General features: G+C 36.0%; 3 protein-coding genes and 1 non-coding gene across 4 annotated transcripts; 3 read left to right on the top strand and 1 right to left on the bottom strand.

Moving 5' to 3' along the window:
• The first annotated feature begins 2994 nt into the window (after window positions 1-2994).
• On the top strand, window positions 2995-3091 carry TRNAY-GUA (transfer RNA tyrosine (anticodon GUA)). The gene is made up of 2 exons: window positions 2995-3031; window positions 3056-3091. It is a non-coding gene; the product is annotated as a tRNA-Tyr (tRNA).
• LOC104222434 (actin-related protein 2/3 complex subunit 4) lies at window positions 3070-8230 on the top strand. The gene is made up of 8 exons (XM_009773667.2): window positions 3070-3310; window positions 3586-3651; window positions 4369-4421; window positions 4800-4827; window positions 5815-5889; window positions 6429-6533; window positions 7546-7635; window positions 7758-8230. The coding sequence occupies exons 1-8, from the start codon at window positions 3308-3310 to the stop codon at window positions 7845-7847; spliced, it is 510 nt and encodes a 169-aa protein (XP_009771969.1). The 5' UTR covers window positions 3070-3307; the 3' UTR covers window positions 7848-8230.
• Window positions 8231-9438: 1208 nt separating this feature from the next.
• Window positions 9439-14001, top strand: LOC104222435 (RPM1-interacting protein 4-like). Its single transcript, XM_009773669.2, has 4 exons — window positions 9439-9665; window positions 11883-12590; window positions 13164-13355; window positions 13728-14001. Exons 1-4 carry the CDS (start codon window positions 9660-9662, stop codon window positions 13758-13760), a joined length of 939 nt encoding a protein of 312 aa, XP_009771971.1. The 5' UTR covers window positions 9439-9659; the 3' UTR covers window positions 13761-14001.
• A 3665-nt stretch (window positions 14002-17666) lies between these two features.
• On the bottom strand, window positions 17667-22741 carry LOC104222436 (probable magnesium transporter NIPA2). The gene is made up of 9 exons (XM_009773671.2): window positions 22523-22741; window positions 22203-22413; window positions 21214-21270; window positions 20879-20969; window positions 20622-20782; window positions 20055-20182; window positions 19817-19954; window positions 19000-19092; window positions 17667-18304 (listed from the first exon to the last, which is right to left on the bottom strand). The coding sequence occupies exons 2-9, from the start codon at window positions 22327-22329 to the stop codon at window positions 18104-18106; spliced, it is 996 nt and encodes a 331-aa protein (XP_009771973.1). The 5' UTR covers window positions 22330-22413; window positions 22523-22741; the 3' UTR covers window positions 17667-18103.
• Between the last annotated feature and the right edge of the window lie 4217 nt (window positions 22742-26958).

The following is a 26958-nucleotide window of genomic DNA, read 5'->3' on the forward strand; positions in this document are numbered from 1 at the left end:
GTGAGAAGTTACCCGCCTTATTCTTTAATTTGTACTATATCATGTATCACAGTAAACTAGAAGTTTACTAAAGCAAAAGTTTATGCTATAGTAAACCAGAAGTTTACTAAGAGATAGCACATGACATGATAAACTTGAAGTTTTCATTTGCCATTTTTAAATGAGCTATTTGAAAATTCAGATAAGCATATACTAAAGAACTAGAAGATTCTTCAGGAATTCTCATGTGTTGCTTGTTCTCATAATGAATTGATTATACCAGCTAAAGTTGGGACTAATACCCCTGATTCTGAAATATATAAAAGGTGAATATGAGCTCGTTCACCTATCATGTGAACCACCTATAGGTGCATATATGAGATGGTTACATGTGTAATTATTGTCAACCTGCAGTTTGGCATTTGGAATTGCTTTTCTCGATTAAGAGCATAATTTTCAGATTATGAAATCAAGACAGTTCATCTTGATAATGCTGGTTTATATCCAAGCTGGTTTAGCATTGAATACCTCCTATTAATGGCTAAACCATTGCTTATGAGAACAAAGCTTCATGTGTTGGTCTAAGATTTTCTAAATTGCATATAGCAGCACTTGTATGCATCAGATCAACAATATATGATAAGTCCTCCCTTCACAATTGGTTTAGGATCAGAAACCAAATATTTTTACTATCTTTTGTTGTGTGGTATGTGATTAATTTCTCTACCATAATACACAAAGATATGTTTCCCAAAGATGATTGAGGATATATGTTAGTTTTTCTAACATTTGAGGGATGGAATAAACAGTTGAAAAATATGTTATATGAATCGAATTATCATGATCCTCACTTAGAAGATAATTCAAGTCGAATGCCAGAAGCATTTGCTGATCCAAAATTAAATATCATATTTCAGCTGCAAATGCTCCTATTAAAATTAAAGTCCCTGAAGGATAGAGTTTACTGTACGCATGAAGCGTGGTAGACCAATCGGTTCCAAAGGTAACAATCCTTGAAAAATAGTAGGAGCTAATGATCAAAATGAGGAGGAAATAAGCTCTAGAAGAGCCCACGACATAACATTTCATGAAACTCCCGAAAAAGTTCAGGTACCTGAAAATAAAGAAAGTGATGAGATCTCCACAAGTTATGTCGCTTCGGAACTGACACAAAATGATCGTCGACGATATATTTAATACAATATAGTGCACAATATTGTAAAAGATTGTGAGGATCGGACTAGCAGTCCAGACACTTGAAGATGTCATACCATTTAGATACAAGTCTTAACCTATATGACTTATTTGGCTAAATCTATATGAAGATCCTTGAAGGATTGAAAATGCCCGAAGCATATAATTCAAAGTCTTGAGAAATGTACTCGATCAAATTATAAAGATCTTTGTACGGTTTAAAGCAATCTGTGCGCGTGTGGTATAATCGCCTCAGTAAATATTTGCTGAAAGAAAGTTACATAAATTATGTTATTTGTCCATGTATTTTTATAAAGAAAATGTCATCAAAATTTGTTACACTTGCTGTTTATGTTGGTGACATAAATTGGAACTCCAGAAGAGCTCCAAGAGGGTCTTAAAAATGCTTTTACATGGACAAAGTGTACCCATTAAGTACACCAATGGATATTCAATCACTTGAAGTGAATAAGGATCTGTTCCAACCTCTAGAAGAGGATGAAGAGCTCCTTGGTCCTGAAATACTCTATCTCGGTGTAGATGTTGCACTTATTTATCTTGCTAATGCTAACAAAAGTGGTGCAGATCGTATTGGTAATGCAGATGCAGGTTATTTATCCGATACCCATAAAGCTCGATCTCAAACCGGCAAGCAGGGAGTGAATATGATTGAGATCAGTGATTCATTCGAGAAACATGTGGGTTGGAATGTGATAAAAGACCCACAATATTATACGGAGACAATGTTTCATGCATAGCACTATTAAAGGGAGGATTTATAAAAGGAGATAGAACGAAGAACATTTCACCAGAATTATTCTACATACATGATCTTCAGGAAAATTGTGACATTGATGTGCATCAAATTAGTTCAAGTGACAATCCAGCAGATTGTCTTTACCAACATCAATTTTTGAGAATACAGTATACAAGATTGGAATGCGGAGACTCAAATATTTGAAATAAGGTTTTCTTCAGGGGGAGTAAAATGCGCGCTGTACTCTTTTCCCCTTACTAATGTTTTTCCCACATGATTTTCCTTATAAGGTTTTTAATGAGACAGCCAACAATGCGTATTACTAAATATGTGTACTCTTTTTCCTTCACTAGGATTTTTTTCCCACGTGGTTTTTCCTAGTAAGGTATTAATGAGGCACATTATCTTTTAATGAACATCCAAGAGGGAGTGTTATAAATATATTATATTATGGATGTTCATTTAGTACTCCGTTGTAAATAAGCTTCCTGAAGAAGCTTATCCATATGGGACTCCACCGTAAATATGTTTATCTATTTAAGTACTCTATTGGAAATAAGCTTCCTGAAGAAGCTTATCACTTCGGTACCCGGTTATGGATAAAAATTACCCCCGGTAGAAGATTATCCATACCGGGTATAATAAGCTTATCCTTTCAGTACCCAGTTATGGATAAACATTACCCCCGGTAGAAGATTATCCCCGGTAGAAGATTATCCATACCGGATATAATAAGTTTATCCTTTCAGTACTCCGTTATGGATAAACATTACCCCCGGTAGAAGATTATCTATACCGGGTATAATAAGCTTATCCTTTCAGTACTCCGTTATGGATAAACATTGCTCTCAATAGAAGATTATCCATATTTGGTATAGTAGCAGCTTACACAACAACTTCCTTTCTTCTATAAATAGAAGAGATTTTAGTTAATTATGTACATCAGTTTGAATTCGAATAATATATCAGTTTCTCTCTATACTTGTCTTTACTTTACAGTCTTTGTTTTATAACAATACCCTCATTTGTAATGATTAATAAAGACGTGAAAACCATCAGCAAAACCGACCTTAGCTCAGTTGGTAGAGCGGAGGACTGTAGTCGGGTAATAAAAGCCCACAGCTAATCCTTAGGTCACTGGTTCGAATCCGGTAGGTCGGATCCTCTTTTTTATTTTTAAATTTCATTTTCAACGATTTTTTTGGTTCCACTTTACTTCCCCCACGCCGGCGCATTTTAGCAGTTCTTAACTTAACGTGCACACAAAGCTCAACAAATTAGCAGTAGCAAAACTTAGCGCAAAATTCAGCTAAAACGTCGATCGGTCGGCTTATACTATATCTGATTCAAAGCGAAAATCAAGCGAAACAGTTTTTAATGGTAAGTACTTTCATTTCGAGAAAAAAGGGGTAAAATTCGAAATATACTGTGTATTTTAGGGATTTGATCATATTAACATTCTTCAATTCAATTCTACTTTCTTGAGTAAATGTGTGTTTGTTTGTAGAGAATTGAGCTGCGTTTTAATTAATTCATGTTATTTACTAGCTCAATTGATTTAGATCCAGGATTTCTGTGTGTATATGTGTGTGTGTGTGTATGTGGTTACGTTGTGCAAAATGCAGAGTAGTTATTGTTTTTTGATTAATTTGCAGGCAAATTCCTTACGATTGTATTTAACATGCATAAGAAACACGCTCGAAGCAGCTATGTGTCTTCAGGTAATGTAGCATTTTTAACTATCATAAGAATTTTTTGCAGCTTTGTAAAATTTTTGATTTTTTTTTAAAAGTTAGAATCATAGTTGAGTCCTTCTAATTGTTCTGTTTAACTTGCATTATTGTTGGCCTAAGATGTAATGTTTGAGGTTCGTGCACTGAGATATGATGGGAAGTGTTAGCTTGAGACGATTACAAGCATTATGATGTGATAGTTCGGGTGATTGGGAGGCAAGTTGAGTGTTTCTGCACTGCTAGGATGTTTTATTTACACTTATAAGTTTTAGTTTCTCGGTATTCATTATATATGCTTGTATTAGAGAGTCCACATGCCACTACTAGCAGTCCTTCCACTTCCACCCCCATTCCCGAAGAAAAATTATTCTGAACTCTGCATTCTGAATTCCCGTTGTATTGTTATCATGATTCTTTGACTGCCTCCTCTTCATACTTGTTATATGTTCCACTAACTAGCTTGGGACGAGGGTAGTTGTAGTATGTCATTTCAACCACACATGTTATTTGTTCAGCCAATCAATTTATTGAATTTGACATATTTTGACACTTCTCAAAAAGCTTTTTATTTCCGTCATGGTTTTAACATAAAAGTGCAAAGCTGTTAGTACTTTTAAGCCCCTTGGACCATTTCCTCAGCAAATTTGATGTCTTAGTTACTCTATATCTGTCTTAGATAATCTGTTTTCGACATTGTGGTTGCAGAATTTCCCATGCCAAGAAGTAGAGAGGCATAACAAACCAGAGGTTGAACTAAAGTATGACTTCATGCTGCCATCACATTTTACTCAAAGTTACTTAATGATGCTGGTTAAATTCCATATTCTGTCTCTTGGGTGGTTCATCAAATGGATTTGCAGTAGGCGGCTTCCTATAAACCAGAAGAACCCCATACATATTCTTTTCACCTATAATATGGCTAGAATCTTAAAGAATTTTTTTGACATGAATGAACATATCATTTTTGCAGCAGAATTTTGATATTCTACCAAAAAGCAGAAATTTGATATTCTACTGGACTGCTATTTCTTTATGTAGACAATGCGATGTTTCATCTCTCTACCAAATGCTATTCATTTACCTGCCAAACATGTGTACTAAAATAGTAATGTTTTCTCATTTTGTATGTTCTCCAGGACAAGCCCAGAACTTCTTCTTAATCCTGTAAGAACTGTTTGATATTCTTAACTTTTATACGATTTTTGAAGATATCTGCTGGGTACAATAGATTTTCGTGTTCCCGTGGTTTGCCCATCTGTTCTTAGTACAATCCTTGCAAGCCTAAACTACATGTTTTTATGGCTCGGTAGTAAGTGCAGTTAAGGTTTTTGAAAGTATGATGGCGTTATTCGTAAAATTTTTGAAGTTCTAAGAGAGTTCTCGCTTTAAATTTTTTTAAACTTCTCTCTCGTGATTAGCTACTTGTTCAAAGCTTGTTTCCGAGGTGTCTTTCTTAGATGCCAACACGTTGTCGATGAGTCGCTTTAAAGATGTAACAAGTTGTCCAAGTTGGTTGGGAACTCTAGCACGTCATAGATTAGGTCATCTAGTAGCACTGATGCAAGTTGCAACATTAATTCATTATATTTGCCATTAGAAAAAGGTTAAGTTTGAGAAAGACCAAGAGAGACCTTGCTCTGTCCTTTTTGGCATGGTAAACATGTTCTCCATGACAAGGTAGGAAGAATTAATCAATAATTCAGGTGCAAACTTTTTTGTAATGTAACAGAACCCTTCGTAATTGCATACTGATTCATCTGATGCTATGATACTACTAAATCTGTTAACATGACTGGTGGGCCGTGTCAGTTTTTAAGTTTGAGAAAGACCAAGAGAGACCTTGCTCTGTCCTCCTTTAGGTGTATAAGAATGAATTTTAGTTCTCATTTCTGTTTGTGCACCCGCAGTGGTTTGTTTGTATGCTTCTTTGTTATTGATTGCTGTTTTCTGCCATAATGATTTAAATTTAGCATGAGTTATAAGTCTCTGAGTAAAGATTATTCATTTACGTCCAACACTATAAGTACACGTTCTTAATTAAACCTCTAATGTGGTCCTCTGTCTATACTTGATTTTCATGTGACAAAGAATTTTAATAGCTGCATGTCTTATATCAATCTATTTAATTTTTCCCAATGTACCAATTCACAGGTTTTGATTTGTAGAAATGAGGCTGAACGGTGCTTGATTGAAACATCTATTAATTCCTTGCGCATAAGTCTAAAGGTAGGTTTGCTTTGCTATTACATGTATTGATTAGGTGCATGCTGTCTAAAGCTGCGCATATGCCATATTTATGCTTTTGTTCTTATAGAGTAGAATACATTATGGTACCTTGAACCATATTTCTCTAGTTATACATCTGCTTGTCTACGCTAAAGGCCATTTGCTAAGTATTCATCAGCAGTCCAGATCTTTCTTTCTAGTTCCATATGTTGCAGACTGGAATATGTGTCTAATCATTAGTGTGTTGTATTTCAACAAGAAGGTAAATCAAAATTTGGGATTTGCCTATCAATTTATTGCAAGACCATGTTCCTCCAGGAACTCATATAGCCTGACATCTGCGTGCAGCTTGCAATGCCTTTTTAAATGAATCCAGCTAACATTTTGGATTCTTAGCTAAACTACTGATTGTGCTGGACGGGGGTAGAAACTGTATTAGTTCCGGAATTAAGTAGACTTCACAAGGAATTATAGGATTCTGGATCTTGATAATCACTTAAAAAAAAGTTTAAGCTCCTCATGTGTGATTAATGCTGCAGGTGAAACAGTCAGATGAACTTGAAAATATACTAACGAAGAAGTTCCTTAGGTTTTTGTCTATGAGAGCAGAAGCATTTCAGGTGTTAAGGAGAAAGCCAGTTCAGGTTTGTATCTCTCCTCTTCTCATGGAAATGGTAACAATATTTAAAAATCCTCTTATCCTGGATTAGGTTTTCTGTTAACTCCTTGTAACTGATTCCATGCTTTGGCATGTTCTGTAGTTCTGTATGCTAAATTTTGTAGTTATGTTTGGCGGAACTTGAACGTCCAATTTATTTCCCGTCCTTTTTTTTCCGTTTGCTCTCTTCTGCGTCTACTCACCATTTGTTCATAGTTTGAATATGTCTAGTTTTTGGTACAAATTTTCCTAGTAATGTTATTATCGACCTATTCCACCAATGGTAACATGGTGGCAACTTGGGAATGGAGCTATTACTGAATATGGAAGGTGGCTGTAAAGTCTGAAAGCATAATTAAGCTTTCTGGGATCTGGACTTGCTTCTAGTGCAATGCTTTGGGACTGATTACTTTTATTTCTCATTCTCAGCAAGTTGACAAAGGCCTTTAAGATTTACTTTTCTTTACTTGTGTTGGGGGAGGGTTTGTGAAAGCAGATGTCAAATACCCCTATTTAGCCATTTTCTTACGGGGGCTGGGGTTTAAACACTTACAAAATGTCAGTTGCTCAACCTGCAAAAGGATGGGAAGATGTCGATTGAGTACAATACTAAGAGATATCGGTACATTTGCTGCTTTATGGGACGCCTTCTTATTTGTTTACAACATTTATGTGATTGCTTCTCAGGCTTGGTTGAGACAAACATTTGTTTAGTTTTGATGTATTCATGTATTAGCCTAGACGGAGAGTAGCAATGTCTTGGAAGAAGCAGCTTTGTAGTATGCTCAAGTTTTTCCTGAATAAATTAAAGCATCTACCTAGTCTAAAAGGCTACCTGTTGGACATAGGTTGAAAATATTTGACATGTTTCACAAATGGTTGAATGAACCTTTTTAGGTGTTATGTAAATGACTTGTTTCTTTATTAAAAAAGGTAAATAACTTGTTTCTTGACCAACTTTTAGTCATCTGAATTCTGATGGGCGCATTATGTTTCAGGGCTACGACATTAGTTTTCTCATTACAAATTATCATTGTGAAGAGATGCAGAAGCAGAAGCTTATTGATTTCATAGTGCAATTCATGGAGGTACACTTATTGATTCCCATACTTCCGAGGATAAAGTAGCAGGAAAACCTATGCATCAATCATTTACGTAACTTATTGATATTTATTCAAAGAGTTTTGTGAATCTCTGCTTGAAATTGCAGGATATCGATAAGGAGATCAGTGAACTGAAACTATCAGTGAACACCCGAGGGAGGCTTGTTGCTACTGAGTTTCTAAAGCAATTCATTTGATGTTTCTTTTTTCTTTGTTTATTCTCTGTTTTCTTCTTATGGCAACTAGAATATGTATTCTCTTCTCTTTTTTTTTTCTCCTCTACTTGAAGCTACATATTACAGAAATTCTCTTTTGTATTGCATCAATGAGTTCCCTTTTCCTTAACTCATGTCAGGAAATGGCATTTGGCTCGGCCCTTCTCCGGACCCCGTCCATAGCAGAAGCTTAGTGCACCGGGCTATCATGTCAGGAGATGGCAGAGTGAATACTCAGTCATTGTAGTGCTAAGTTGCTTTGCTTATGTTGGTTAATCTAAACTTTTAGTTGACATCTGAATTTCTAATTTCTTGTATGTCACCAAAGTTACAAACACTCTGATATTTAACATTAGATTCTGACAGATGGATGCAAAAGCAAAGATTTTTTTAAAGTTACCTAAAGTAACTAGCTGCTGCTTACTGACATTAAATAAAGGATTATAAAATGTTAGATTGACTGATCCGACCTTTCTAAAAAAAAGGGTTTTTTCTATCAGCTTCTATTCTTCTGGTTCTAGATTCTATGTTTTATTCTTATGGCATTTTTTTTTTTTGTATATTAATGATCCATAACTTCGTATCATAAAAGAACATCGTATCTAGGAATGCACGATGGCTTTGGTGACCAAAGGACGTAAATAACAAAAGTAAAATAGTTTGAAATATATAAGAAATACATAAAACATATAAAACGTTATATAAATTGAAACAGATGGAGTAATAACATTTGGATATCTGATGTAAGAAATAATTAGTTGAATGTGATTTAACTCTAAAACTAGTCAAATTAACTTCCGTAGAGTAAAGGTGTCAAAGATATGAAACGAGTCGTTATTTCTTCTAGAAAATAACATTAAGAAAATGGATAACCCATAATTTATTAGTCCTTACAACATACTTACTAGTATATAGTATTATAAAATAAAATAAAATTAAAGGAGGACAGATGAGGATGTGACGGTTGTGCACTGTAGCATGTTGGTTACACTGTCAAGTGCCGACAAATTCAGGACTGACTACACCATGTGCTTGAAAAAAGGTGTCTTTTTTTTTTTCATTAAATAGTTGGTTAAACATTCATAGTGTAACATAATGTCAAAAGTATTATATAAAAATTATTTATATTATTAATATATAAGTTAATTATTTTAAATTTTTTATAGATAACATATTACTATAATGAAATAATTTGTGTATGTCTAGACTATTAATTAATGATTTTAAGTTTCATGTACCGGTAAAAATAGTCATTTTAGATACGGCAAGACGAGAAAGTTGCCACAACCTAGGTGACAGAAATAATCATATTATCATTTATCAAGTAATTATAGGTAAATATTTTAATAATTATTATTCCTCTGTTCCAATTATGTATCATATCTTCTTTTTTGGTATGTCCCAAAAAAAATATGTCATATATTTTTATTTAGAAATAATTTAACTTTAATAAGATGATTTATAATCATATGAATAATTAAATTATATAATTATTTATTTTTAAAACCCATTGTCGAGCCTATATTAATTGAGACGGAGGGAGTAAAAAGAGAATTTAGTACTATTCCATTTTAGAAAAAATCTTTTTGATCTGACAAGAGTATGTGGGATGTCAAACGTCACTGGTGGCGCCAGTTACCCAACCCCCATTTGCTCTCTCTCTGATCTGGCACCACAGTGAAGAAGAAAGAAGAAAGAAAAATAAAATCTTGGAAACAACAGTGAAAGCTCCATCTTAACATCTCAGCTGAATTTATCTAAGCTGCTGCTGTTTAACTGCACTTACCCTTTTTAATGGCTGTGAGTTCTTGATCTATTTCTCTTTTGCATTTTGATAAATTTTAAGCTGAAATGATTGTATATTCTGTGGAATGTTTGTTTTGCTAAAAAATGGTTTCTTTATAAATTTTATGGAAGTTTTGGGAGTTGAAAATGATAATCTTGATTTAATAGCTTAATGGGTCAGAGGGGTAGTTGATTGGTTCAGCTTAGTCATGTTGAAGCTGGACTTGATTTGATTCTTGGTGTTGAAATTAACTTGATTTTTGTAAATGGGAGGGTACAATTAAGTGCTTATGTGTATTTTGTGGAGTTCTAGTGAAATCCACAAAAAAAATTAGCAACTTTTGAGGTTTCTTCTCCCCTCCCCACCCCCCCCCCTTCGCCCCACATATATAGTACTTTATCCATTCCAATATATGTGATGTTATTTGATTGTGCACGAAATTTAAGAAAGAAAGATTTTTGAATCTTATGGTCTAGAACAAGCTATAGAAATGGAAAGTGAATTGTTAAGCTGGATCCATATCTAACAAGCTACAACTAAGAAATTTAGTGTTGGTCTGAGTTTTTAACGTTAGTTGGATTACTAAAAGCGCGTAATGTGGATCTTCCCTAAAGAAAAGTGATTGTAGAAGGGCATTTCAGTTTTGGATTTTTGCGGAATAATACTTTTAAAGCTAGATTGTTGAGCACTTGAGCTAGATTTTTGGGACTATATAAAGATCTGTTAATCTTGTAAAGAGACCAAATGTAATGAGAATGGATAGAGGAATGTAAAAGACTGCAAAGCCGTCTTTTAGCTTTTTCACTGTGCTGCAATTATTGGAATTTCATAAGTTGTAGAACTAAGTGCAATTTATGCACTTTCTTCAAGTCTGAGAAGTAATGCTGTCGTTAAGCAGATTGTCACTTGGTGATACCATGAAGCTATTGTTAAACATCGTGGAATCATTTAGAGTGTATTATGCATCTTAGAAACTTAGTTGGGTGACTCTTATCCACTCAACTGATTTCTGTCAGCTGGAGCGTGGAGTCTCTATAGGCTAGGTTGACCCATAAACATTAGCCTTCCTTATTTTGCTTCGATTCTCTGGCAAATGCAAATAGAGTACAGACTGAAGTAAAACCAGATTTATGTGTTGCACGGTACTGACCTTTTCTCAAGCTCTTATCCATCTTTTATTAGATGATTGATAGTATTAGTGATACTGAAAGTTGACATGCATTGTGGTGTTAAAACGAGCAGTCTTGCTTATCTCTGAATGCAAACATCTCATCCCTGCCTGTTTTATTTGGTTGTTTCTGCTTTGTCTCTCCAGTTTACTATTCAGTACTAAGATTAGTTAGTAGGCAATAGGCAAAAGGCAGCATACAAATTATAGTTGTTTACTTCTTGTAGACATGATTGTGACATTACCGTTTTCCATGTACTGGTTCTTGAGGCAAATGGGGATTAAGTGTGGCCTTGAACTAAGCAAATCGTTTCTAAGGGTTTTATCACATATTTAGAGTCCTTGGGAATTCTCATGTTTGGTAACACCAGGACCGTAAAAGTGATCGTCCCCTATGCTTCCAGTTGAGTTTAAGGCACCTAAGCTAGTGAGTTTTTGATGCTAAAGAGTAAACATAAGTTCCATAAAAGCCTAATTCTTGAGTGATTCCATGTGGCATTATATTATAAATGTTAAGCTAAGTATTCCACTACGGCGTAATGTAAGTTATCTGCTTTGCTCTAGGAATCATGGTTCTTTTTACAATTAATTTTCTACTTCTTCTCCGTGTTCCAATATCAATTCTTTTCATATCACATATAGTTTAGTATATCTTTGGATGGATGCATTTGGGACTTTAGTTGGTTCGACTCTTCCCATCTTCTTTTATTTTTTCCTTTTGTTTTTATTCCAAAGAATGATGTTTAGATGTTGGAAGATGAGCATTTTCTCTACAATTTTTGTTCCATTGCACCTGCTAAACCAGATTAACCCTGTGTGATCATCTCTAGGTCTTTACTTGTGCTTATTTTACCAAAGGAAAAGTAGAGGCGTTCTTTTCTATACAGGAAACTCGCCTTTACTTGAGTTTATTTTACCACGTCATAAAGACATGTTTTGTGTTACACTTTCTCTATTTTTCTTAATTTTTACTTGCATATCTAATTAAATGGAGGTTGGGCTCTAAGCTACACTTGCCTAGAAGCTCGAATGCAACATGAATGTGGTTTGCATATTCTTGCAGAAGCACTCACAAGTACCAAAATTTGGCAACTGGGAGAACGACGAAGATGTTGCCTATACTACCTATTTTGAGAATGCTAGTAAGGGTAAGAAAGGCAGTAAAATGAATCCAAATGATCCTCAGGATCCTGAGGCAGAAGTAAAAGGTCAAAATGGAAGAGATGCAGTACGATCAAAAGATGAGCGTTTTTCCAGGAGAGATGATGTAGAATCGCGGAAATCAATTGACTCCCCATTGCACCCAGATACTATGGGTCAAAAAGCTCCAACTTACTCATCTCCACAACGATATGGTGTGAAATCTGTAGGCAACAAGTCAGAATCAGAAACAATGAAGGGTGCGGAAATCCCAACAGCAAGGCATGAACGTCGGCCAAGTAGAGAAGAGTATCTGAGGAGACCTACTGATTCCCCAATGCTCAATGAGAACACGGGGAGAAGAACTCCTATGGAATCACCTCATCATCGCTATGGCGGCTTAAGTGGTGGTGCTACACCTAAGCGGGCCTCTCAGCAAAGTGGGGGACCTGATCGCAGCATTGAGCACTCTCCGCTGCATACACATTCCCAGGGAAGGGTTGGAGGCAAAGGTGGTGCAGTTTCCTCCCCGTCGTGGGAAAGAAAGGTTTCATCTGAAGGTAGTCAAGGCCTGGCTCCCTCTACACCTGGAAGATCCCGTCTAAGATCAGTTACGAAAGGTGATGACATGGTATGTCTTTTTGTCATTTTCTTGCTGTCTACATCCAGGACAAGTATGATTATTAAGACACTTCTGCAGCAATAAACGTAGGTCCCTCGCCAAACTCGTATAAGAAAACAGATGAAATATATTCCTGTTCTCTATAATTGTTGTGAATTAGTCCAAGAGCACTTGTAGCAAGGAAAAATAAAAGGTCTTCCTTTATGATGGCATTATTTATGATGCAACTCTTTTTCTTTTCGCGGCGACTACTGATTAGCTTTCTGATGGGCGAACTTCATTTCCAAACCTTCATGATTGGTTATTTTACACTACTTTCCTATTTTACTTTTCCACCGACTTTGGGAAGAATGTGTAAGCTTACTTCCAAATAAAAAAGAAAAGAAATCCAAGGAAAAGGAAAAAGAAAAAGGTAAGGAAACCTATTCCGTAAAAAAGGGGTGCCTCTAGGACGTATTAGATTATCCCACAAGCCAATCTATCTATCTTAATGTACTCTTTGATTGTCGATCTATATGGAAACTACAAATAGGCGCATACTGCTTTGAGTCATAGGAAGAATATAACACAGTGTATTTGCAGTCTGATGACAGCCCTGCTGTTCCTAAATTTGGTGACTGGGATGAGAGTGATCCTGCATCAGCAGAAGGTTACACACAAATATTTGACAAAGTGCGAGAGGAGAAGCAGACTGGTGCAGCAAAAGTACCTGGCACGTCAACTGATACATCTTATTCCAACAGTCAGAAGCGATATGGAAATGACAGTGGAAAGGTATGTACATTTAGTTTTCTGATACGGCAAATCCCCCTCCCTTAACCCCCTCTCCAGGGGCCAGCAGTGGCTTTTCCCCATCTTAGTGACTCGAACTCCCAACCTCATTGTACGTAACTCATTCGTGTTGGACCAAGCTTTTGTTAAATATACTGCAGTCTAATTGTTTGTGAAACTCCAACACATTGTCATAGTTTTTTCGGAGATTGTTGCAACAAAAAGATAATGAATGACCTCTTACTAATCACTCTAGTAAAGTATTACTCACTTTTTTGTTTTACGTTTTGTAACCTCTCATAGCCAACTCCAACTTGCTTAGGATTGAGCCATAGTTGTGGTTTTCTAACCTCTCCTCATTGCTGTTCTTTGCAGGGATGTTTGTGCTTTCCGTGGGGTCGGAGTTGACAGTTCTGAGGATGGGAGTTAAGAAAAACACCTGGGGCATGTACCCTATTTTAAAACATAAAACTTTGGTTATGTATAGGTTTAGGTCTGGTATATATGTTGTTCATTGTGTGCTTTGGATGAGAACTCTTTTTATTTAGAAAACGACGAAGGGAAAGAAAAAACAAACAAAGAGAAATTGAAATGGACTGATAACATTCTTCTTTTTCTGGTATCCAAGTAGTTGCTGGCTTCCTTTTCATATGCAGAGTTATCATACTATTTTTACCGAGCCGAGGGTCTATTGGAAACAACCTCTTTATTTCCACGAGGTAGGTGTAAGGTCTGCGTACACACTACTCTCAGACCTCACTATGTGGGATTACACTGAGTATGTTGTTATTGTTGTTGTTGTTATCATAATATCTTGTTAATCAAGCTTTTGCTCAACTGTTGCTTGGAGTCAGAAGCATATATGCAAGAAATGGAATTGTGTGGTATTTGAATTCTGTCTCTCTCCCTATCTGCAAACTTGTGGCTTGTGCCCTTATTTGTTACAGGAAAGATTTATCTGCACCGCGGTATTTACACCAAAACAAGGATAATATTACTTGTATCTTCGACATATACTTTATCACGTAATCATGGTTAATCAATGTATATTTCTCCCTCCTATTTATGACTCAACCATGGTTAATTAATGTGGTTATGAGAATGTTTTCTTGGTTTGCTACCCTAGTAATTTTCATCTTAATGACCATGTAAAAAATTTAAATATCTAATTGAGTAAATTACACAATGCTTTGCAAAGGTATCCATTAAGCATTTTTTATTGCTATTGTACCTCTTTTATTTCTATCTCCTCCTCAGGAGATGCGACAGAAGGTTGTGCGAGGATTGCAAAGTTATCCCAGGTGAGACCCTTGCAACGCAACATAGGCTCTTGGTGATGGACGTTAGTATTATGATAAGAAGGAAACAGAGGTCAGTACGAGGCCGCCCGAGGATTAGGTGGGGCGCCTTGACTAAGGTTAAAGCCCAGGAGTTGGAAGGAAGGTTGTCGGCAATGGGAGCTTGGAGAAGTAGTGGGGACGCAAACACTATGTGGTCGACGACGGCGGACTATATAAGGAAGGCGGCGAGAGAGGTGTTAGGGGTATCTTCAGGCCGCACCGGTGGCCACAAAGGAGACTGGTGGTGGAATGCAGTTGTACAAGGTAAAGTGGAAGCGAAGAAGGTGGCTTACCTGCGGTTAGTGGGGAGCACTGGAGAGGAGGAGAAGAGAGCGAACATTGCGAGATATAAGGTAGCTAGGAAGGAGGCAAAGATGGCAGTGACGGAGGCAAAGACGACAGCTTTTGCTCGTTTGTATGAGGAACTAGGGAACAAAGGCGGGGAGAAGAAGTTACTCCGACTCGCTAAGGTGAGAGAGAGGACGGCTCGGGATTTGGACCAAGTGAGGTGCATAAAAGATGAGGACGGCAAAGTTTTGTTGGGGGATGACCAGATAAAGAGGAGATGACAGACCTACTTTCATAAACTTCTAAATGAGGAAGGGGATCAGGATATTGTACTAGGTGAATTGAGGAACGCCGACAGCCCCCATGAACTAAGTGATTGTCGGGACACTGAGGTCGATGAGGTCATGGAGGCAATGCGTAAGATGAGAAGGGGCAGAGCTACCGGACCAGATGAAATTCCGGTTGAGCTTTGGAGGTGTGTGGGTAGAGCAGGCTTGGAATGGCTTACTAAGTTGCTTAATGTTATATCCAAGACTAATAGGATGCCCGAAGAGTGGAGGTGGAGTACAATGGTCCCGTTGTATAAGAACAAAGGCGATATCCAGATCTGTAACAACTATAGGGGTATTAAATTACTAAGTCATACCATGAAAGTTTGGGAGAGAGTGGTAGAAATGAGAGTGCGAAGGACGGTGTCTATTTCAGACAATCAGTTCGGGTTCATGCCGGGGCGATCTACCACAGAAGCTATCCACCTTATTAGGAGGATGGTGGAACAATACAGGGATGAGAAGAAGGATCTCCACATGGTGTTTATCGATCCAGAGAAAGCATACGACATGGTTCCTAGGGAGGTCTTATGGAGATTCTTAGACGCTAAAAGGGTCCCGGTTGCCTACATTAGGGCGATTAAGGACATGTATGATGGAGCTAAGACTCGGGTTAGGACAGCAGAAGGCGATTCAGATTATTTTCCGGTTATTACGGGGTTGCACCAAGGGTCTGCGTTCAGCCCTTTCCTATTTGCCCTGGTGATGGATGCTATAACGCATCATATTCAGGGGGAGGTGCCATGGTGCATGCTATTTGCTGATGACATAGTCCTAATCGACGAGACACGACGCGGCGTCAGCGAGAGGTTAGAGGTTTGGAGACATACCCTTGAGTCCAAAGGTTTCAGGTTGAGCAGGACGAAGACGGAATACCTTGAGTGCAAATTTGGGGCAGAGCCGACGGAAGCGGGAGTGGAAGTGAGGCTTGATTCTCAAGTCATCCCTAAGAGGGGTAGTTTCAAGTACCTGGGGTCGTTTATTCAGGGGTCCGGGGAGATCGACGAGGATGTCACACACCGTATAGGGGTGGGGTGGATGAAATGGAGGTTAGCGACGGGAGTCCTGTGTGACAAGAAAGTGCCACTGTTACTGAAAGGTAAATTTTATAGGGCAGTGGTTAGGCCTGCTATGTTGTATGGGACCGAGTGTTGGCCGGTGAAGATCTCACACATCCAGAGGATGAAAGTTGCAGAGATGAGGATGTTGAGGTGGATGTGCGGGCATACAAGGAAGGATAAGATTAGAAATGAAGATATTCGAGAGAAGGTGGGTGTGGCCCCCATGGAGGACAAGATGCGGGAAGCAAGACTCAGATGGTTCGGGCACATTCAGAGGAGGAACACTGATGCACCGGTGAGAAGGTGTGAACGACTGGCGGTGGTGGGTACGAGGAGAGGTAGAGGGAGACCTAAGAAGTATTGGGGAGAGGTGATCAGGCAGGATATGGCGCGACTTAGGGTTACTGAGGACATGGCCCTAAACAGGGAATTGTGGAGATCGAGCATTAAGGTTGTAGGTTAGGGGAAATTGTGATGTCTTTTTTACAGCGCACTAGAGTGAGACTAGCCAGTTAGGAATTAGTCTTAGGATGCTATTGATCAACTACTGATGATGGGCTTTATCTTCTGTGTATTAATACCTTACATATTCTCGTATTTCCTATATCTCTTATATTGCTGTTACTTTGTTTTTATGGTATTTATGTTATGTTATGGATTTTATGGTATTTTATGTTGTTTTATTATGAGTCTATTGATAGTACTAATATAGTGTCTCTTGTTGCCTCTTTGAGCCGAGGGTCTCCTGGAAACAGCCTCTCTACCCCTCGGGGTAGAGGTAAGGTCTGCGTACATATTACCCCCCCAGACCCCACTTGTGGGATTACACTGGGTGGTTGTTGTTGTTGTCTAAGAGAGTTGATTTTCTTTTTCTTTTTTCCCTTTTTTTTTTCCAACTAAAATGGAGCTGCATTAATTTTTGTATAGGGTCAACTGATAGAAACACTATATTTGCATAAAAGTTTTTTTTTTTAAAAAAACCATTCCGTATTCTAGGCTTATTGGCCCGACTAATTAGAACTTGTGTCGGGTACTCCAAGGGAGAGGTAAAGTGCTTCTTATAGAAGTTCTTTGTTCTCGGGCTCGAACCTAAGACATATAATCAAAAGGTAGAGGCATATGCACAAGTAACTAATGAACTCATAGCCAATATTCTAACAATACAATGTGCATTATGTTTATAATCCATATGTGCCAAGCGCTTAAACCAAAAAAAAAATAAAAAATCAAAGAAAATAACAACTACCTAGACAATTTAACCAATAAAAACTGTATACAGATTGTACTCAGGTACTATATACACAATGAAATAGTTACCAGCAAGTTTCAAATCCAACTCTGTTCTCACAATATCAATGTACATTCAAAGAAGCATGTCAATTGTGATCCAAACTTGGAATGATAAGTGAAGTCAAAATAACACAAATGAGTAAGCATTGCCTCTCTTTGCCAGCTTCAAATAGATGCCTCTCATCCTCAGAATTCTAAGTTTGCATAGTAATGTTTTCTCCAATAAGAAATGCTTCTATCTTCCATGATGCAAGAGGAGATCACAACCCGAGGCGGACATAATGTTTCAATTGAACCCAATAGTTTTACACGGCATAAATAATATATGTGTAGTATCACCAAAATTTCTACAAATACGAAGTTTTGAACCCATAATTGCAAAAAATGAATTCAGTGGTTTAAATCCTGCATCCGCCTCTGATCACAGCCCTTGTGAAATTGCTTCATACCTCATCCATAAGTTTCGGGGTTTCGCCCGTTGGCTTACTTTCTGTGTCTTTGGTTGTTTTTGGAAGGAGAATATTGCTCGTTGTTGGACTATTTCCCATGTCTTTGGTTTTGTGAAGGAGAAAAGTACCAGAGAGGATAGTTACAAAGCCACATAATTCTGTTATTATCTGTGTTGCATTCTGATGATCCCAGTCCTGCATCCCATAAAACAATTGTCAAGTTTGAACCTTTTTAGATGTAACAAAAAAAATAAAATAAGGCAGCCCGATGCCCTAAGCTCCTGCTATGTGCGGGGTCCAAGGAAGGGCCGAACCACAAGGGTGTATTATATGCAATTTTATACTCTGCATTTCTGCAAGAGGCTGTTTCCACGGCTCGAACCGGTGACCTCCTGACTATTGTAACATTCAGATGAATAAACAATCAAGAAAAAACAGAACATATTTACAATTTGGCTAGTTGATAGGCTGGTAATTTGGCCACCAAGTGGAAAAAAATTACAATAAACTTCTTATTTTGCATAAGTGTATCTTCTAAACATATCCATTATACACAATTAGAGAATTCTTTTTCTTCTAAACATCATTTACTGCCCTTAAAATTACTCGATTTCATTATCTTTGCAACTATAATGAAGGAGATGGCGTCCAAATTACGGAAAGAGTTTAACTTCTATACGCAAATGGTGTAAAAGAACTCTTACAATATCAAGCTATCTAAAGATCTGGCAATTTTAAAACAGGTTAAAATACTGATAGTATAACAATTCTTTACACGCTCAGAGTGTATAAGTTAAATCCTTGCAGAAAATACGCTGTCTTTAAGAAGTGGAAGTTGATAAAACTAAAGAATGCTGGAAAGAGAATCACAAAACTGAATATTGAATTACCTTAAACATTATCATGCTGGCAAGAATGGTTAGTGTCGTAAACATGACATAATATACAGGAGAAACCACTGCTGTATTGAATGTGTCAAGTGCCTACAAAACACAGTAGCAGAGTCATAGTTAACATTATGAAGATAACAGGTGTAGCCATAAGATAGAAAAGGGCAGCTCGGTGCACTAAGCTTCCTCTATGCGCGGGGTTCGAGGAAGGGCCGAACTGCAATGGTTTAATGTACGCGGCCTTACCCTGCATTTTTACAAGAGGCTGTTCCATAGGCTCGAACTCGTGACCTCCCGGTCACATGCATGCATAATATATGAAAACATAAAATACACACTTGAAACTACAAACTAGTGACTCCTTTTCCCTATCAATTTTTAGTTCCAATCAATCATCTAAGTGGTAAAACTAATATATATATATATATATATATATATATATATATATATATATATATATATATATATATATATATGTCTCAAATGGAACTCTTTAGGAGTGAATTAAACCAGAAAATTTGCTGCTCGTTCAAACGTAAAATGAGGGAAGTTCAGTATAATATGGCTGAAAATACAAATCAACAACAACAACCCAGTGAATTCCCACAAGTAGGGTCTGGGGAGGGTAGTGTGTATGCAGAACTTACCCCTACCCTGGGAGGGTAGAGAGGTTGCTTTCAATAGACCTTCGGCTAAAGAAACAATGCAAAGAAGCAGCGACAACAAGTAATAACAACAATAAGTTATTAAGAAAACCAAAGCGAGCTGAAGAAACAAATCAGTTCTAATTTGCACTTAAAGGGAATCCAACAAATACCTTGTTCAAATAGTTCAGCTGTAAAAGGCAAAAGATTGTAACAAACACAGTAAATAACCATGTTTGGAAATACTTGAACTGATTCTTTCCTTCAAATGAAAGCTTAAGCGCGATTCCAACTGCTTTCACACCCATAACCTGAATAACCACAAGAGAAAAGTCAAGTGATAAGCATATGAAATGTATACAAGGAACCTTGAGCTGCAGGTGAAAACGCGTAAAAATAGAACATACTGACCGTGAGAGACCCCGTGAGAGAACAGATTCCGATGTAAATGACCATATACCTCTGCCCATAACGAGGCACAAACCGGAAAATAAGGACAATTACCAGCACCACGACTACGCATGTGTATATAATGAATCCTGTTCTTCTCAAAAACCTTTTGGTTAGTTCAAACAAATAAACACATGTAGATATTAACTAAACAAAGCAAGTGTTGCTATGCTGTTATTGTAAACTATTTCAGTCAAAAAGAGAGTGAATTGTTATACATAGTACTTGACCAATGTTTCAGCTATAAGGATTTCACCATATAGAGAAACGCCGATGCCTGTAAGGCAACAGTTGCCTCCCTATTTCTCCGCAACAACAACAAATGTGCTACTATACCAAGAAAGTTAGAATCGGCTATATGAATCCTCACTAATCCTATCGCTCCATCTAAGCTCATTTCAGACCAATACCATGAAAAGTACTAGATGTTCACTAGCATATAAATCTTTGACCGGAAATTTTTCAGCAGGCGAAATGCAAGGTTAAGAAAATGAAAGAATGTAGCGGAGATTGCATTTGAGAAATTACCTGGCTCGGTTGCTAGGTACCAAACATCCATAACAGATTCAATTTTCCTTTCGAGTGGAGCATGTAAGACGATACTAACAGAGCCAACCAAACAGAGGACACAACCAACAATACCAAATATGTGCAATCTCTCCTTTAAAATAAAATGGGCTAACACTGCACTGCAAAGGAAAGTTATACATGAGTTTTTGAAACTAAAAAGAGCTTTTTCCAAGTAAAATTCTTCTGCAATAATGAATGCTACATTGGTTACATACCTCACAATTATACTTAAAGCCCCTAGAGGAGTCACAAGAATTGCCGGGGCATATGCATAAGCAGCAAAGTTAGCTCCCTCTCCAATTATCACTGCAAGCATATGCAAGTTTAGGATTATGATAATACTTCCAATACTACATATATATATCAAAGATTATGCATGTACTTCAGAATTTGAACCGTACACGTTGGCGTGCCACCACGCCAACATGTGTGTATCACCCGCCATGCCAACATATGCAGTTCAATATCGATAAAGATCCCTTCTGCTTAAGGGGAAAACAACTGCATAACAATAACATACATTTAATTAAGTTTGAGTTATGTCTCTTACTAGTTAACATCCCAGCCCACCACATTGGTTCCAACAGATAAGAGTGGCCTCCTGAACCTGTTCAAAAGTTAACTATATTTAGAAATCAATATAACACAACTAGTCTATCCTAGCCTCAGTAGAAACAATAGAGAACATTATGAACCATACACTCAATGCAGGGGCAAAATCTCCATTAATAGCAATCACGCTGAATTTCCTAATTCACCAAATTTTATTAGGAGATTACAGCATCTCTACCTTCTCAAGGTAAGGGTAAGGTCGCATACACACCACACTCCTTAGACCCCACTTGTGGGTTTGTTGTTGTTGTTGTTGCTAACGTTATTGTTATTGTTAGTAGGAGATTACAATCATATAGTAATTTTCATCGTTCAAAAGCTTCCTATGAAAACCAATTCCTACAAGTACAAATTACATGTCCCCTTAACATAATGGAGGTCGTGGCGGAGACACCCTTCTATAAGGGGTGTCATCTGACACTGTTTCGCCAAAAAATTTCACGCACACAAACACACGCATAATAGACCGACACTGATTGAAAAATAAATGCAAAGTAAGCGTCAACTTGGGACTAGAAGTAAAGCATTAGAACCTCTATAGCCCCAAACCAAAACATATGTACAAGATGAGTTGTGATAATAGGTCGACAATACTACTACAACAACAACAACAACATACCTAGTATGATCTCACATGTGGGGTTTGGGGAGGATAAGATGTACGCAGACCTTACTCCTACTTTGTGTAAGGTAGAGGAGTTGTTTATGATAGACGCTCGACTAATAACAACAACATAACCTCGACAGTGCTTGCACAAAATCCGGTGTACAACATTGTCTAAACCATAGGTATACATAAAACTACCCAATTTGATACCAATATAAGACAAAATGAAGTTAATATTTATATATCGTCCAACAATACCATACAAGGAATGCAAAAGATTTAAAAAGAATTATGCAAATGAGGAGATCAAGAAAGTGTACCTGCCCTTGTTCCTGTTGCACTAGCCTTTTTAAGGCCTTTCTTCTTAATAATAAAACTTGATCCAATAAAAATACTTGATGATATAGCTAATATAACTCCATGAACATTATCAGATATTCCTCTCATTTTTATAAAAAAAAAAATGGAGAGGATTAACAATTTAAGTTTCAGAAATTCAAAAACCAACTTCTATCTGCATTAATGAAAACCCTGCAATCAAAAATGAAAAAAAAATCACATTATCACAACAAATTACATGCACAATATACAAATTCAATTAAATATAATATTTTTCCAGAAAACAATATATAACTCGAACCTTTTGGGTTTGTTTTGCATGTAATAAAGTGGCTAAAGATATAAAACATCGCCCTTTATCCCAATATAGATGAATTTAAGATAAAGGGTCGATGAAAAAAGTTTATGTTACTACAAAATATTGTTTAAATTTTCGATATATTTCAACTTTTTCTTTAGCCAGCTTCTATGTCTCTCATTTTTATCTGGCAGAATATACTTTTTTTTTTCTTTCTTTCTGTATTTCTTTTTCTCTCTCTTCTGAGATAGAAGAAACGTCATACTACGAGAAATACGTTACACTTGAGATTCAGAAATAAATTTGTACACACAAATGTAAAGCCACTTTTTTATGGTTTGTTTTCAGAATCCCACGTTGTTAATCTTGTATTGGCTTTTTTAGTTTGTACTTTGGTCCCCCAACTTTTCTTCTACCCTTTTACCACTTTTTTTTTTAATTAAAACTTTTTTTATTACATAGGTAAAAGGAAAAAGGAGAGTTTTGGAGCAATGATAAAGTTGTTTTTGTGTGACATATAAGTCACAGGTTCAAGCCGTAGAAGCATCCTTTAATGCTTGCATTAGGGTTCTGTCTACGTTACACCCCTTGGGGTGCAACCCTTCCCTGGACTGTACGTGAATACGAGATGCTTTGTGCAGCGTTCTGCCATTTAGGGGCAGGAAAAAAGGATATGAGGGAGGGGACCATAAAGTAGGGATTCGAACAATCGTCAACAAGGTAAAAGTTCAGGTAGTCAACCAGCTGAGCTACTAAAATTTGGCTTTATTTGTTTGGACGTTAGTCCCTCAACTTTTCTTCTACCCTTTTGCCACCTTTTCACTTCAAAATATTCTTTACTTTTCGGTTTAACCATCAGGTTTCTAAGTTTGTTAGCCTAGCTAATTTAGATTCGCATTGATTAAATTTGCTAAAGGGTAAAGTGTACCTTGCTAAAGATTTCATATCTTACGACTCAAATCTAAGAACTCTAATTAAGGATGAAATATTCTATATCACCCCTTTTGAATACTCAGCCGTTAGCATTGCAATAACATAGATTTTAACCATTTACTACAATATCGTTTTTTTTTTTTTTGTGTTATAATTTATTTGACTTTGCCGTAGTACATATGATGTGTCTAAAATTATACTGATTAGATCAAGTTTACAAATTCAGTATTTTTTTGCAAAGTGACAAATTCTTTTGTTATGCAACATGATTTTCTTTAGATATTTTGCTTATTATTATTTCTCAAGTCATGTTTAATAAATTTTACCTCCAAAAAGTTGCATATTTCTCTCCTTTTTTTTCTCAATATACTATCTATATTTCTTGTAACCTTTCCATCACATTGTTTATAGTTGCAAATTTCACACGACAGCTTAGTTTAATGATCTCTACTTGTGTTAAACTATTGTTCAGAAGAAATCTGATTTAGCAAAAATAAATGGAAATGAAAGTAATTCTCTCACATGATTTTAAAGTTTATTTGTTAACTGATAGTAAGAATATTATGTCTGAGAAGTATTAAACCACTATATTGATATTTATCTGATTCTTGAAAATTTTGTTTTCGATAATTCAATGTAAGTTTCCATAAAATTAAAGGACGTGAAAGATTTTTTTTTTTTCAAAATTAAGAAAGATAATGAGGGGTGCCATATTAATTAGTTTTGCAAATTATTGGTCTAATAAAAGTTAAAATACAAATTGTATAGGTGATAGGAAAAAAGAAGGCACTCCGCTAATCACGTCATCTTTGTACATCACAAATAAACAGAAGAAGTTTGATATTTCCTTTAAAAGGAAATTCTGATATATAAAAAAGGTAAATCTTAAGGCATAACACAATCGAAATAAATATTTGATAGTAACACATGTGCTAGTCAGTCAATTTGCTCATAATTAGTTGCATTGGACATATAAAAAAAAATCTAATTTTCCTTTTTATGATGACAATTGGACTCTAAACCCGCAGCGGCTATTCTTTGGTACTCACTGAAGGGTACTCGAAAGGATAGTCGCTGCGAATTTCTCTGGAAATTTTTCCAAAAAAAAAAAAACATGTGAAAGCAATAAACATTTAAAAGATTAAGTTTTAGATCTATTAGAATTTGTTTGTTGGAAAGAAAAACAAATAAACATGAAAAGGACAATTACAAAAGGAAGAAGACATACCTTAGGTTAATTTTGCCTGCCCAAAATGAGATTAAAAAACACAAAAATATTTTGAGGGTTTGAGTGGGTTAAGGTTGCAAGAGTGGTAAATGAAATAAAAAGAATAAAGATTTTTGCCCTTTTCCTCTTCTTTAGATGATTTTGGGGTGTAACAAATCTGAGAGGAAACTATTTAAAATATTTGAGTCCGTTAGGTGTGAAAAAAAAAGTGGCTATTTTGGTAATACTGGTCAGTGAAGATAGGGAGGATGTATATTTACTTGGTTTATAAGGTAATCACATGAATTGCATGAATATGATAATAAATTTTGGGTAGAGCAATTAAAGAAAAATTGTTATTAATAAGTTATGTAGAAGACAACATACGAATCTTGGTTAAGCAGAAGAAAATTGAATAGATATTTACAAAAACTATTTTTCAACCAAATGTAATTACAGAAATTATTTTAAATTTTTAGAAAAAACAGGAAAAACTACTCCACAAGTGTTTAGAAAACTTTATGAAAACAGACGCCACAAAACTTTTTTGCTAGTACAACATGCTTCCCCCTCCCCCCACCCCAAACACAATTACTCTTCCGTATTGGCCTTTTTTTGGGGTGGGGTGGGGTGGGGGGGGGTGGGGGGTGGACTAGGGAACTTACAGTCGTTACCCTTTGAGTGCGTTCTGAGTAAAGTCCGTTTCTGACTTGAGGGGTCCCAGGACCCCGTAAACTGCGACAGAGATGTTGTATATGTATATGTATATGTATATGTGTATACTTTGAAAATGGTTAATCTAAATTACTTAGCACCCTGAACATTAAAAACTTTTTGATACCAACAAGAGTTGTGGTGGAGTCGTAAGTACTCCTCCGTTCTTAACCAGAGGTCTCGAATTCGAGTCTTAGTATAAAACGTTTTTGTTAGGGAGTGATTTATCCCCAGTAAGAGACTTTCTGGCACAAGTTCGAATTTAGTTGGAACCCCATGCGGGTGTTGGTCACTAGGTAGGAAACCAAAAAATAAAATTAATTTTGATAGGTATCATTTTTGTATAACTAGTAAACAAATTGCTTCAATCTGATTTGGTTCTTAAACAATTATCTAATTTATTATCGGTATTACAAAATCACAATTTGTTTAAATAACCAAAACCAATGAGATTATAAAGTTAATCAATCTTGACTTGTCAGATATTTTCAATGACTAATTTTCTCGATTCAATTTATATTTCATGTAATTGGCATTTTCATATTCTGCAATTCAATCTTTTTAATTAATATATATATATATATATATATATATATATATATATATATATATAGAGAGAGAGAGAGAGAGAGAGAGAGAGAGAATTTCCTCTTGGCTTATTCTAGTATGGAAAATATTTTGTTTCCTGTTTTAGAAGATACTGAATTTTTTTCAAATATCAATAAGGCAACTTACCATAATCAAGTATGGAAGTTCAATCAATTACGAACTAATTTTTTCAATTAATTACCCAAAATTATCTGCTTAAACTACAATCTATGGTACAATTATGTAAAGACTTAAATTGTTCTTTTACATCTATAATTGCCTGGTGCTGAAAAAAATTACGTAGCCTCTGCTGCAAACAACTTGAGAGACCAGGTATTCATCTTGTTCCTATTTGTATTTCATCCTCCTGAAAATTTTCATATTGATTTTTCTATTTTTTTTTTTCAAAAAAATATTTTAGTTACATCTTTATAATATGCTTTAATAAAAATCTAGTTCTTTACCTTAGATGATCAGATGAACTTCTTTTGTTTTAGTGTATGTTACTATGATATATTCTTTTTTTTTCGTTTTGTTGTTGTTGTTGTTATTGTTGTCAGTGGCGTATGTAGCATTATGTTTACGAGTTCAATTGAATCCATAACTTTTAAGGGGAGAATAAATTTATGCATAAAAGCTTATTAAAATAGTAAGAAATAATGAATATGAACTCATAACTTTGAAAATATGATGAGTTCAATATTAAAAACCTTAAATATTGAATCCATAAAATTTAAATTATGGATCTGCCTCTGTCACTTGTTGTTATTGTTGTTGTTGTTGTTGTTGTTATTGTTTTGGTTTGTGCATGCTATTTCCGGGGATAATTAAAAGTTTTATTCATGAAAAATACAATAGATCGATTAAGTTTTCTCCTGTAATTAATTATAAAATGTAGTTGGGAGTTATTTAAATGGGATAATTAATATCCGATCATGTATTTAATGGAGCTAGATGTTTGCTCTTGCTTGTTTTTTTATTAACAGATAATAAATAA

The sequence above is a fragment of the Nicotiana sylvestris genome, chromosome 10, assembly GCF_000393655.2.
Source record: "Nicotiana sylvestris chromosome 10, ASM39365v2, whole genome shotgun sequence".
Taxonomy (NCBI): Eukaryota; Viridiplantae; Streptophyta; class Magnoliopsida; order Solanales; family Solanaceae; genus Nicotiana; species Nicotiana sylvestris.

Bases quoted from the DNA above. Each gene is read 5' to 3' on its own strand.
- LOC104222434 (XM_009773667.2), top strand. The intron at 3,652-4,368 runs GTAATGTAGCAT...TTGTGGTTGCAG, and splicing joins AAGCAGCTATGTGTCTTCAG to AATTTCCCATGCCAAGAAGT. The intron at 4,422-4,799 runs GTATGACTTCAT...TATGTTCTCCAG, and splicing joins AAACCAGAGGTTGAACTAAA to GACAAGCCCAGAACTTCTTC.
- LOC104222435 (XM_009773669.2), top strand. The intron at 12,591-13,163 runs GTATGTCTTTTT...GTGTATTTGCAG, and splicing joins TTACGAAAGGTGATGACATG to TCTGATGACAGCCCTGCTGT. The intron at 13,356-13,727 runs GTATGTACATTT...TGTTCTTTGCAG, and splicing joins ATGGAAATGACAGTGGAAAG to GGATGTTTGTGCTTTCCGTG.
- LOC104222436 (XM_009773671.2), bottom strand. From the start codon at position 22,329: ATGAGAGGAATATCTGATAATGTTCATGGAGTTATATTAGCTATATCA. The intron at 21,271-22,202 runs GTACACTTTCTT...ACTTTTGAACAG, and splicing joins TGCAACAGGAACAAGGGCAG to GTTCAGGAGGCCACTCTTAT. The intron at 19,093-19,816 runs GTATTTGTTGGA...TGTGTTTTGTAG, and splicing joins AGCTGAACTATTTGAACAAG to GCACTTGACACATTCAATAC.